A 13,905-nucleotide genomic window follows, 5' to 3' on the forward strand; every position below is an offset into this window, starting at 1 on the left:
CTACTATTTTAATGTGTCTGTAATATGTACACTCTCTACTACTGTAACTGTCACCGGTTTTATATACTGTACCTCCATCCGTTACTTTATTGTATTTATTACTAAAACCTCATTAATATATTTTGCGTGTATGCATTTTATAATTAGATGATATTAATCACGTTTAAACAGATCTGTCTGCGTATCCATTCACTTCCTGCACTTTTAAGACGCCCAAGACCTACCACAAAACTCTGTGGACAAGGTCTTAATACCACCTATGCAGAATGTTTCAAACACGACTTCTGCTTACCTATAACGGTGCACATGTGTGGATTCAGACCCTGCTCACAGAACAACGCAGCTCTGGGCCATCTATCAGCTGGTGCTGATAACCCTACTGCTGACGGTGTGGGTGCGTTTGAAGAGAATAGCCGGTCCCATCTTTATTCTGAGCTCAATGTTACAAACGAGGCATAGTCCAGAATATGTCTAACAGTCACACACAACACATATTTTTATACAGTTTTCAGAAGTGATTATGTAATCACCCCACCTTCTTTACATACATCTCCACCACTATGTTCAAACATACATTATTCAATATATGCAAATTGAGATTCATCATTATGCAAGTTAAACTTGACACCATTGTATCCCATTGGAAGATTTTTTTTAAACAAAGATGATCTCAACTCACACCACCAAACATCTGCTAAATGATGTGGTAGGTCAGTATCACTCTGCCCTTGTGGTAAGATAATGAACCTTGCTTAGCCACACAACTCTCAAAGAGGCTTTCAAGTCTTTTAAAAACAGAGATCTTTTTCAACACTAATGAAGTTATTTCTCACAGGAACAGTTCAGAGTAATCTGCCTTAGACTTGTACAGAAGCCTGTATCAGAACCTCAGTTCTGCACTTAGAGTCCCAAAAGGTCTCTGACCTTAAGATACCCCAGAAACATTATTCATGCTTTCAGACAGTCTTGCACCTCTCTGCACCTGCTACAGAGAGCTTTAAAGCCTATTATAATTATATCACAGATCACCTCATGAAAATACAGAATAACGATTGGCCTTTACCCCAACACATTTTATTACCTTATTTTTGTATAACCAGAGCTCTGTAGTTTACATACTGAAGCTGAGAGTCTCCTGTGATGTTTATCACTAATGATTAATGATAAATGTAACTGTGAGAAGTGTAGATAATTCACTAATGATTAATCTGTACTTCTCATAGATACATTTATCAGTAATGATTAATCTAAACATGCTGCACTCAACACAAGCAACAAATGACTGAAGTCATGGTGAAATACAAATACTTGATAGCTAGTAGACACTTAGCTTTGGTTAGTTGTCTGCATCAGCAAGTTTTGAATGGTCGAGTAGTCTCCTGTGACTTGTAGACATTGTTGATATCAGAATTGTATGCAGTTACAGAAAATGAATAAACAATAGGACAATAGTAAAGATTGGAATGCCTAAACTGTTATTCATGTGAAGGAATTTCAAAAACAGGAAATGGCATCACACAGGTGATGCTACCATCATAATAGCTCTTCCATCAAGTGGCACCATTCTATTTGAAGAGAAATACATGGACTTCGTTCATGACCTGTGTCTCATATTTTGTGCATGCGCACACATACACACACACACACACACACACACAATTAGTAATATCTTTTCATTATCATAAACTCATTTTGTGTTGTCTGTAGATCCTCTGATTGAACTGCATTTTGTACTCTATGTATTTCTTTGCAGACTATCTGGCTGTAATCTCACTGAAGGGTCTTGCAAATCTCTCACAACAGTTCTACAAACAGAAAATACATTGAGCGAGCTGGAGATGAATAATAATGACCTGCAGAATTCAGGAGTGGAGCAGCTCTGTGCTGGACTGAAGAGTTCACACTGTAAACTGGAGATTCTCAGGTGAGTTTCTGTTAATTTATTCTTAAATGGAACCATTATGGTGCACAATTTATCAAATGTGATTCTCCTCTTCTTTAAAGAAATTACAAAACTGCCTTGTAGTGCAACATTAACAGAGTTAAAATAAGGTACTGCGGAACAAAGTTATAGATCCAGACAAAACATTTCTGGTGAAACTAGCTGCATTTCATTAAATGAACACACTGTGGCCACAAAGAGTTACGTTTTACTGCATGATCAGGTTTACACAACTAGTAGTAAAAAATAAAGAAATAATAATAATAATAATAATAATAATAATAATAATAATAAGGAGGAGAAGAAGAAGAGAAGAAGAATTATTATTATTATTATTATCATATTTATTATTGTTATATTGTTATGTTGTTATTGTTATGCTGTTAGGCAGGCAGTATGGTGGCTTGGTGTTCAGTTCATTTACCCATCAGCATTAGGGTCTTGGGGTTGAGTCCCTCCCTCAGTGAAGTTTCTCTCAGCACTAGGGTCTTGGGTTCCAGTCCTTATCTGTGCAGGTTTCCTTCAGGATCTCTGGTTTCCTCTCACAGTCCATAAACACAGAAGTTAGGTTGATTGGATATTCTAAATTGTCCTCTTTGAGTTTATGTTTGTATAGTGATGGGTGGTGCTCTGTGTGTGTATATCCTCTGATGGTTGGTGTTCTTTGTGCATGTATGTTCAGTGATGGTTGGTGCATATATTGAATAATGTATGTTTGAACATAGCGATGGAGATGTTGTGTGTGATTGTTAGATATTCTCTGGACTATGCCACATTTGTATGTAATGTAATAAATACTGGACCAGCTATTCTTTTCCATTAATTTTTGAGTCTCCATGTTTATTTTCTATTTAAAGTGTACTTCATAAATTTATTAGAATGTGGGAAAAATCTAGGAACCACACTAGCTAGCTAATCAATGTTACCAAAACTAAGTCCAGGTGACTAGCAACCGCTATTGGATCTCCACAGGAAATTCTAGTCAGACTGATTCATCTGACACTGTTCATCTCAAAATGTTTCACTCGATTTATAAATGTGTAACTTTCTACATATTTTTGTATATGGTCTGCAGTCCTCTCAGAAATCAGTTTATTAGCTCCAGCTTTATCTAGCTAGCTACATATGAACATTACAGGGAAGTAATTAACTCTGCTCTCACTAGCAAGAATTTTTTGTAGAAAGTGCCCAAGTTAACTAGATATATTTTTTCTGTCAGATTTTGTGTCAATTTCTTGTCCACTTATTATTAAGTGTTCTTATGTCTCTCTTCAAAATTAATCTGGAAGCATCTGTTCCTCAATGACAGTGTTTAAACATAATATTTATTTACGATTTATTCAAACGGATTTCATTTTTGTACATCCTCACTGCAAATTTGGTATTAAATTACATTGGAAGTTGTATTAAAAAGTCTTACATCTGAATTGGGGGTGCCTGCAGACACAGTATCATATAATGCTCTGTGTGTGTGGGGGGGCGGGGTGTATTTGTGTTCACATCCAATATTTTGTGTCAGGTAGATCGAAAAGTTGATTAATTCTCTGAGAATTTGATTTGCCTATTAAAAGAATTGGCATCCAGTTCCCCATAAACATTAGTATAACTATCTGTGATTCTAGTTATTTGTTAGCTTTAGTTTAGCTAAATAAATGTTTAGATAAAAGTCTTATGAGTAAATGGTGTATTTTCAGCCATTAGTCACTTCATTTAAACCTTCTGGAAGATTATGTGGATAATAACATAGTAATCAGGGATTAGCCACCGTGGCTAATGTTGATTCCTTCATATGTATTTGAATCCGTTTGATACAGAATAAGGAGGATGTTGTTAATAGTATTGCTAGCTAATGGGATACCTACAGCCTAATAGTACATAGTCCAGTGTGCATATATATATATATATATATATATATATATCTATTAGTTTCACATTCAGTGAGAAAGTGCAGAACACTTCATCCTTCCTAACACACTGACCTGTTTGTCAGTGTTCCATAGATACTTAAAGTTGGGGTGGACCATCTCAAATTTTGTAAAGTATATTTGATGTATTTGGTTGAATGTTTCACATTCATTGAGAAAGTGTAGCTCTGTCTCTAGAGTGTCTTTGTTACACTGATGTCTTATATTGGCTGGTCTGGACCGCCAGGCTGTGTTAACTGAGTCTGGACTTTCTCAACGTGGTTCTGTGTTTAATATCAGTCACTTTGAGCAGATTGTCTGCTACAATGTTCTGTTTCATAGCCAGTTAATACTGCATTTTACTTTGTACTTGGGTTTGTGTGTTCCAGTGGGTGATGTAGTTTTGTTTTTGAAGTGATATAATTTGTATTTCAGTGATTTTTCTAATTTCAGAGGAATTATGATTTTTGACAGTTCTGATTTCTACCAGATAGTGATTTCATCTGAATCTCCCTCTCTTTTAATGTCAGGGAGTGTAACAGCTATGAGGAGGATTTCCTTGTAGTTTAAAGGGCAGTGAGTCACCGAATCAGATTTACATCAGATTTACATCAGGTTTCATGGAGATTTATAATGTCTTTATCTTTGTGTTATTTGTGAATTCAGTGTTTTATACTTTTGTACCCAAACATGGATGATTTTATGCCTTGAATGTTCCATAAAGAGACAGATAATGGTTTCATTATTTAAATGAAGTATGAAAGGAAAAACACAAATACAAACAGATTCAAAGTGAGATAAACCTGTAAAAGTGAAGGAATATGTTGAAATTATATGTACAAATATGTACAATTCATGTATATAAACATACATATTAAAATGGTGTAATGACTAACCTATAAACAGTGATATTTATTTATTTGTCTTTTTATTTATTAACTCATTTATCTATTTATCTATTTCTTCATTAATGAATTGTGCCTTTGACATATGAGGTTGAGTATCTGTGTGATCTCTCCATCTCTGTAGTGTTTGTGGAGGGTGGAGGTTGTACTACAGAGGTGTAGGTCTGCTGTTTGGGCTGCATGTTGGGGGTGGGTGGTGATGGCAGGTGTACTTTACTATGGATGGCTTGCTGGGCAGCTGGCAGAGATGCTCACAGTGTCCTTGTGCAGGTGGACGTGGTCATGAAGGCTGTGGATGCTGAGGTTGGAGTGGTGTGTCAGGTGCACATTAGCCAGCAGTGCACATCCACAGGAGATCTCTGCATTTATCTTGTGGATTGTAGCTGGATGGAAGTTTCTACTGGGCAGGATGGTAGAGATGGTGATTTTGGAGGAGGGGAAGGTCTCTGTGGAGGTCTGTGCTACTCTTCTTACTCTGCTACTCTCTTGCTTTCTAAATAATGGGGTGGCTTGGATTACCTGAGATGGCATGTGTAAGAAGCTGGAGGGCATTGCTGGTTTGGGAACACCAAACTTTTGCAACTTTAGATCCTGGGAAAAGCTGTTCCTCGTTTAAGAATTTTCCATTAAAATCAATTAAAATGACTATGCCTGCATCTGGAGGAATATTAGGTTTTTTATCTGACTTAGTGTGGATGGACCGGACGGGGCTCAGTGTGGCAGTCTGTGGTTCAGAGTTGATTTAGTGTTGCTGTGCAGAATCAGAGGTCTGCTGGTTGGCTTTTAGACTCTGTAGCTCCTCCTTCAGGGTGATCATGCTACTGTCCCTGAGCTGTAGTTCATCTCTTTTAGTTTCTGTAGCTCCTCCTTCAGGGTGATCATGGTACTGTCCCTGAGCTGTAGCTCATCTCTTTTAGTCTCTGTAGCTCCTCCTTCAGGGTGATCATGGAACTGTCCCTGAACTGTAGTTCTTCTTTTTTAGTCTCTGTATCTCCTCCTTCAGGGTGATCATGGTATTGTCCCTGAGCTGTACTTTCTCTCTGACTGCACTGAGCTCCCTCCTGAGAGCCTCTCTGTCCTTCTGGAGCTCCAACACTTCTCCTCTCAGATGTTTGAATTCTATTGTCTCAACTTCCTGGAGAGAAAGACTTTCTCTTTGCTGGAATACCGTGATCTCCATTTGTCTGTGTTGTGCTGGTCTGGCCTGCATTGTGCTGGTCTGGCCTGTGTTGTGCTGGTCAGGCCTGCATTGTGCTGGTCTGTGAGGTGTTTTCCCATCCCTCCCCTGAACCCTGGGCTACGTGGCTACTAGTCTCCTCCTCCTCAGTTACTTTCTCAGTTTCTGCTACTGCTCTGATAAAGGTAAAGTTTTCCTGAACAGAGCAGAGGCCTCACTGCCTTGAAACATGATGGTGCCGTTGTGATAAATGTTCACAGTTAGGATGGTGTTATCCTCATCTTCATCTTCAATGACTATCTGTCTTCCATTACATATGCCCCTTTTTATATTTGGCTTGTTATGGCACAGACAGCTCTGTGGCAGGATTCACTGTATTCTGTATATAACAGGAGACTGCTGATGGTGGTTTGGTTCACTGTATTCTGTATATAACAGGAGACTGGTGATGGTGGTTTGGTTCAATGTATTCTGTATATAACAGGAGACTGGTGATGGTGGTTTTGTTCACTGTATTCTGTATATAACAGGAGACTGCTGATGGTGGTTTTGTTCACTGTATTCTGTATATAACAGGAGACTGGTGATGGTGGTTTTGTTCACTGTATTCTGTATATAACAGGAGACTGGTGATGGTGGTTTGGTTCAATGTATTCTGTATAGAACAGGAGACTGGTGATGATGGTTTTGTTCACTGTATTCTGTATATAACAGGAGACTGCTGATGGTGGTTTTGTTCACTGTATTCTGTATATAACAGGAGACTGCTGATGGTGGTTTTGTTCACTGTATTCTGTATATAACAGGAGACTGGTGATGATGGTTTTGTTCACTGTATTCTGTATATAACAGGAGACTGGTGATGGTGGTTTTGTTCACTGTATTCTGTATATAAATGTAAATGTAAATTATCCTTTTATGTTTCATGTAATTTTCCACGTCTTCCTTGGCTTTATCCGTAGTTTTGTCCTTGTAGTTTTGCTGCAAGATGCTACTGTTCCACTCCTGTTAGCTGCTGTGTGTTTAGATGGTTTCTTGTGTTGTTGAGAAATTTCATCAAAATTGTTGTTCTCTTGTTTCTTACTTGAGAGTTGAGTTGTTGTTTTTTTTATCTCTTTACTAATTTACTTTGGTTTATCACATTTTAAAACCCTTGTACTTCTAAGAAAGTGTTCCAGTTAAACTTGATAGTTAAACATGACAATACTTTCTCTTATCTGTGTGTGTGTGTGTGTGTGTGTGTGTGTGTGTGTGTGTGTGTGTGTGCGAGAGAGAGACAGAACTATTATCTATGTGTGTGCATGATAAAGAGAGAGACAGAACTATTATCTGTGTCCCTGTGTGTGTGTGTGTGTGTGTGTGAGAGAGAGAGAGAGAGAGAGAGAGAGAGACAGAACTATTATTTGTGTGTGTGTCTGTGTGTGTGTATGAGACAGAGAGAGAGAAGGAGACAGAAAGATCTATTTTGTGTGTGTGAGAGAGAGAAAGACAGAAGTATTGTGTGTGTGTGTGTGTGTGTGTGTGTGTGTGTGTGTGTGTGTGTGTGTGTGTGTGAGTGAGAGAGAGACAGACAGAACTATTAGGTGTGTGTGTGCCTCAGAGAGAAAGAGAGAGAGAGATTCAAACATTCAATCTATTTTAAAGATTCAATCTATTTTGTGTGTGAGAGAGAAAGACAGAAGTATTGTGTGTGTGTGTGTGTGTGTGTGTGTGTGTGTGTGTGTGTGTGTGTGTGTGTGTGAGAGAGAGAGTAAGTGAGACTGACAGACAGCTCTATTATTTGTGTGTGTGTGTGTGTGTGTACGAGAGAGAGAGAGACAGAAAGTATTGTAAGAGACCAAAGTATTGTGTGTGTGTGTGTGTGTGTGTGTGTGTGTGTGTGTGTGTGTGTGTGTGTGTGTGTGAAAGAGAGCGAGGAAGAGATAGAGCAGCCTGACTGATTGACTGGCGTCTACCTCTCACACGCCTGACTGACTGATGGGGTCTGCCTCACACTCCTGACTGACTGATGCGGTCCGTGACTCAGCTATTAAGCCTCCAGGATTCTCGGTGCACCACGCAGACAGAACTCAGGACCTCACTGGGAAATGCAAAGGCAGAGGAGAATGTTTCATGATCAATGACTCAGTGTGAGCAAAGGAATGTAAACACTAGTAAAAGATTCTGCTCTCTGCATTCTGTCCATTCCTCCATAATCACTACTGCAGTGTTCATCCCACCATCATTACTACTGCAGTGTTCATCCCACCATCATTAGTACTGCAGTGTTCATACACTAATATTCACTACTGCAATGTTCATTCCTCCATAATCAAAACTGCAGTGTTCATTATTCCATAGTCAAAACTGCAGTGTTTATTTCTACATAATCACACCTGCAGTGTTTATTTCTCCATAATAAATACTACTGTGATTATTCCTCTAAAATCACTACTGCTGTGTTCATTCCAACATAATCGCTACTGCAGTGTTTATTCCTCCATAATCACTACTCTGCGTGTCTGCCAACAATATTTTCGGTTTGTATATTAATGTGTTTGTATTTGTGAAACATTGAATGAGATCTGTGTTGTTCTGTTTCCTGTTATGGTGTTAGGGGTGGGATATTTTGATATTTGGACTCTGATTATGGTAACTGCCATTCACTGACTTATGAACCAACCATCCATTATTTGTTCATCTGTCTTAGGTTGCTAATGAATGTTATTTGTCATGTCTTTGTCCATTTTGTCTTTGATGAAGACACAGTAGTGTTAAATGTTGCTGTGTTTGTAAAATTAAAAGGCTGAAAATGTATCGGTGTGTTCCAGACCTTTCAAACTCTTCTTTACATTTTTATTAGCAGTTCAGATCTTTTAATTCATCATCCTCTGACTGAACTACATTATTTACTGTATTTACTCTTTTACAGACTATCTGGCTGTGGTCTCACTGAAGAGTCTTGCAAATCTCTCACATCAGTTCTACAAAAAGAAAACTCACTGAGAGAGCTGGAGATGAATAATAATGATCTGCAGAATTCAGGAGTGGAGCAGCTCTGTGCTGGACTGAAGAGTTCACACTGTAAACTGGAGATTCTCAGGTGAGTTTCTGTGACTATTTTTGAATGTAAATAAAGAGCCATTTTAAAAAGGTCAGTGTCAACTCCCTTATAGTACAGTATTAAACAAACATTGCCAGGCAAGGCAATGCAAGGAAATTTACACTTATTATAAAGTTCTCTTTGTTAAATATTTCTAAATATAGTTTTCTGTTGAAACCTCACTGCATTTCATTAAATGAACACACTGTGGAGACAAAAAGTTACATTTGTGATGCATGAGCAGATATTCAAGTCTAGAAGAGAAATATAATTTTGTAAAGAGAAGACACAAATGAGTCCTTGTCCACGTGTACAGGTGTGTTTATTACAATGCTGCTTCAACTAGGCGCTTTGGCATTTTGTCCACAAGCTGCATCTTTGTTCACCTGAGCGCAGAAATTTAGCAAAATGTCTTACAGGATGAATATATTCAGAAACTCCAACAACAGTGTTGTAAAATGAAGTGTTCTAATGTAAGATTTTCACTGAGTGATTTTATCTAGTTTATGTATGGAAACACTGTAAACATCAGTCATTCTATTCTCTCTGCAAATAAAAGCCCTTAAAGTCTTAATTAAAACATTTAAAGCTGAACCATTGAGGTTCTAGATACATTACAGGACACTTTTAAAATCACACATGATTCCCTTGTGTTTTTGGGTGGGAGACCCTGTTCTCATTATGATTTACACCATGTGTTCAACACATGTTGAGATGAGCTGAACTGACAGCCGTGCTGGAGGAAAGAACGCAACAAGTTAATATTCATTCAATAGAACTGAAAGGTTTATTGGTTATTCCTTAAAATAAACCTGTGATCTTTCTCCACAGGTGTTTTTATGAAACATGTAGCTGGCTAATATTAGTAACCTTAAGCTTGCCAAGTTACAGTATACTGTTGGTTACTACACCTAGATACCTCATGCTAACGTCATATTAGCTTGACTTAGGAGTGAATGTTGGCTGCTAATTTTTTCATCAAGCCAGAGACAGCAAACAAAAATAGAACAGTGATGGTAGACGACGTGGAGTCAGCAGAGAGAGAAGCTGAGCAGACAGCTGACAGTAAACTCAGGACATCTGAACACAGTAGTGAGGAACAATGTTCAGCACTGGACGAGTGAACCTGTGGACTTAATTACAAGAGAGAAAGAAAGACACACAAGACACAGTAATCAGTAATCAGGAGATTAGGAGGAGAGAAGGAGTGAAGTGTGTGTGTGTGTGTGTGAAAGAGAGCAAGGAAGAGAGAGAGCAACAGAATTATTATCTGTGTGTGTGTCTCTGAAATAGAGAAAGAGAGAGACATACAGATCTATTGTGTGTGTGTGGGGGGGGTGAAATAGAGAGAGAGAGAGAGAGAGAGAGAGAGACAGAACTATTTGTGTGTGTGTCTGTGTGTGTGTATGAGACAGAGAGAGAGAAGGAGACAAAGATCTATTTTGTGTGTGTGAGAGAGAGAAAGACAGGAATTTTGTTTGTATGTGTGTGAGAGAGACTGCAGTGTTCATTCCTCCATAATCACTATTGCAGTGTTCATCCTACCATCATTACTACTGCAGTGCTCATACACTAATATTCACTACTGCAATGTTCATTCCTCCATAATCAATACTGCAGTGTTCATTATTCCATAATCACTCCTGCAGTGTTTATTTCTCCATAATAAATACTACAGTGAATATTCCACCATAATCAATACAGTGGTGTTTATTCCTCCATAATCACTACCGCAATATTAATTCCTTCATAATCAATACTACAGTATCCATTACTCCATAGTCACCACTGCAGTGTTTATTTCTACATAATCACTATTGCAGTGTTTATTCCTCCATAATAAATACTACAGTGAATATTCCACCATAATCAATACAGTGGTGTTTATTCCTCCATAATCACTACCGCAATATTAATTCCTTCATAATCAATACTACAGTATTCATTACTCCATAGTCACTACTGCAGTGTTTATTTCTACATAATCACTATTGCAGTGTTTATTCCTCCATAATAAATACTACAGTGATTATTCCTCTAAAATCACTATTGCAATGTTCATTCCAACATAATCAATACTGCAGTGTTTATTCCTCCATAATCTCTACTGCAGTGTTCATTCCTCCATAATCACTGCTGCATTGTTTATTTCTCCATGATAAACAATACAGTGATTATTCCACCATAATGAATACTGTGGTGTTTATTCCTCCATAATCACTACTGCAATGTTCATTCCTCCATAATCACTGCTGCATTGTTTATTTCTCCATGATAAACAATACAGTGATTATTCCACCATAATGAATACTGTGGTGTTTATTCCTCCATAATCACTACTGCAATGTTCATCCCAACATTATCAATACTGCAGTGTTTATTCCTCAATAATCATTACTACAGTGTTTATTCCTCCATAATCACTACTGCAGTGTTTATTCTTCCATAATCACTACTCTGCTTGTCTTCCAACAATATTTTCTGCTTGTATATTAGTGTATTTGTATTTGTGAAACATTGAATGAGATCTATGTTGTTCTGTTTCCTCTTATGGTGTTAGGGGTGGGATATTTTGATATTTGGACTCTGATTATGGTAACTGCCATTCACTGACTTATGAACCAACCATCCATTATTTGTTCATCTGTTTTAGGTTGCTAATGAATGTTATTTGTCATGTCTTTTTCCATTTTGTCTTTGATGAAGACACAGTAGTGTTGAAATGTTACTGTGTTTGTAAAATTAAAAGGCTGAAAATGTATCAGTGTGTTCCAGACCTTTCAAGCTCTTCTTTACATTTTTATTAGCAGTTCAGATCTTTTAATTAATCATCCTCTGACTGAACTACATTATTTACTGTATTTACTCTTTTACAGACTATCTGGCTGTGGTCTCAATAAAGGGTCTTGCAAATCTCTCACATCAGCTCTAAAAACAGAAAACTCACTGAGAGAGCTGGAGATGAATAATAATGACCTGCAGAATTCAGGAGTGGAGCAGCTCTGTGCTGGACTGAAGAGTTCACACTGTAAACTGGAGATTCTCAGGTGAGTTTCTGTGACTATTTTTGAATGTAAATAAAGAGCCATTTTAAAAAGCTCAGTGTCAACTCCATTATAGTACAGTATTAAACAAACATTGCCAGGCAAGGCAATGCAAGGAAATGTACACTTTAATATTATAAAGTTCTCTTCTTTAAATATTTCTAAATATAGTTTTCTGTTGAAACCTTGCTGCATTTCATTAAATGACCACACTGTGGAGACAAAGAGTTACATTTGTGATGCATGAGCAGATATTCAAGTCTAGAAGAGAAACATAACATTGTAAAGAGAAGACACAAATGAGTCCTTGTCCACATGTACAGGTGTATTTATTACAATGCTGCTTCAACTAGGCGCTTTGGCATTTTGTCCACAAGCTGCATTTTTGGTCACCTGAGAGCAGAAATTTAGCAAAATGTATTTTACAATCACACATGATTCCATTGTGTTTTTGGGTGGGAGACCCCATTCTCATTATGATTTACACCATGTGTTCAACACATGTTGAGGTGAGCTGAACTGATATCCCTGCTGGAGGAAAGAACTCCACTGAAAGAATCTCACTGTAGCTCCACAGATCTGCTGTAGTGTCAGCTGTGTCCACTCTCACTGTAGCCCCACAGGTCTGCTGTAGTGTCAGCTGTGTCCACTCTCAATGTAGCCCCACAGGTCTGCTGTAGTGTCAGCTGTGTCCACTCTCACTGTAGCCCCACAGGTCTGCTGTAGTGTCAGCTGTGTGCACTCTCACTGTAACCCCACAGGTCTGCTGTAGTGTCAGCTGTGTCCACTCTCACTGTAGCCCCACAGGTCTGCTGTAGTGTCGGCTGTGTCCACTCTCACTGTAGCTCCACAGGTCTGCTGTAGTGTAGGCTGTGTCCACTCTCACTGTAGCTCCACAGGTCTGCTGACTTGTTTAGTTTTTTTGTTGTGTGTGTTAATGTAAATGGTTGATTTTAGTGAATAAATTATTTGTGTGAAGTAGCGATATTGTGAGTCGAAGTTCTGATCCAGCTGAAACAACATGTGAATGGTCCTCTTTTCACCAGTATTTTACTGCACAAATACAGTCCATGAAGGACAAACTCCAGGGACACATTTCATGTCAACAGCAGACATGAGATAGTTGTCTCACACACACTTAACTGACTGATGGGGTCTGAGTCACACATACACCTGACTGACTGATGGGGTCTGCCTCACACACACCTGACTGACTGATGGGGTCCCTGACTCAGCTATTAAGACTCCGGGATTCTCGTTGCACCACAAAGACAGAACTCAGGACCTCACTGGGAAAAGCAATGGCAGAGGAGAATGTTTCATGATCAGTGACTCATAGTGTGAGCACAGGAATGTACCACTAGTAAAAGATTCTGCTCTCTGCATTCTGTCCAATCACTACTGCAGTGTTTATTTCTCCATAATCACTACTGCAGTGTTTATCCCTCTATAATCAATACTGCAGTGTTTATACCTCCATAATCACTACTGCAGTGTTTATTCTTCCATAATCACTACTCTGCGTGTCTTCCAACAATATTTTCTGTTTGTATGTTAGTGTATTTGTATTTGTGAAACATTGAATGAGATCTGTGTTGTTCTGTTTCCTGTTATGGTGTTAGGGATGGGAAATTTTGATATTTGGACTCTGATTAGGGTAACTGCCATTAACTGACTTATGAACCAACCATCCATTATTTGGTCACCTGTCTTAGGTTGCTAATGAATGTTATTTGTCATGTCTTTGTCCATTTTGTCTTGGTGAAGACACAGTAATGTTGAAATGTTGCTGTGTTTGTAAAATTAAAAATCTGAAAATGTATCAGTGTGTTCCAGACCTTTCAAGCTCTT

At 38.3% G+C, this 13,905-nt stretch overlaps 1 protein-coding gene across 1 annotated transcript in view; it reads left to right on the forward strand.

Annotated features, from left to right (window-relative positions):
- The window catches only part of LOC145659479 (NACHT, LRR and PYD domains-containing protein 3-like), a 40,481-nt gene extending 27,655 nt beyond the window's left edge, over nucleotides 1–12,826 (forward strand). Inside the window, exons 7-9 of the mRNA XM_081722249.1 lie at nucleotides 1,754–1,924; nucleotides 8,840–8,967; nucleotides 12,816–12,826. Coding sequence (XP_081578375.1) covers nucleotides 1,754–1,924; nucleotides 8,840–8,967; nucleotides 12,816–12,826 — 310 coding nt within the window. The remainder of the gene's footprint in view (nucleotides 1–1,753; nucleotides 1,925–8,839; nucleotides 8,968–12,815) is intronic.
- The last annotated feature ends 1,079 nt before the right edge of the window (nucleotides 12,827–13,905 follow it).

This window comes from Electrophorus electricus, chromosome 1 (assembly GCF_041902795.1).
Source record: "Electrophorus electricus isolate QZ-2024a chromosome 1, ASM4190279v1, whole genome shotgun sequence".
Taxonomy (NCBI): Eukaryota; Metazoa; Chordata; class Actinopteri; order Gymnotiformes; family Gymnotidae; genus Electrophorus; species Electrophorus electricus.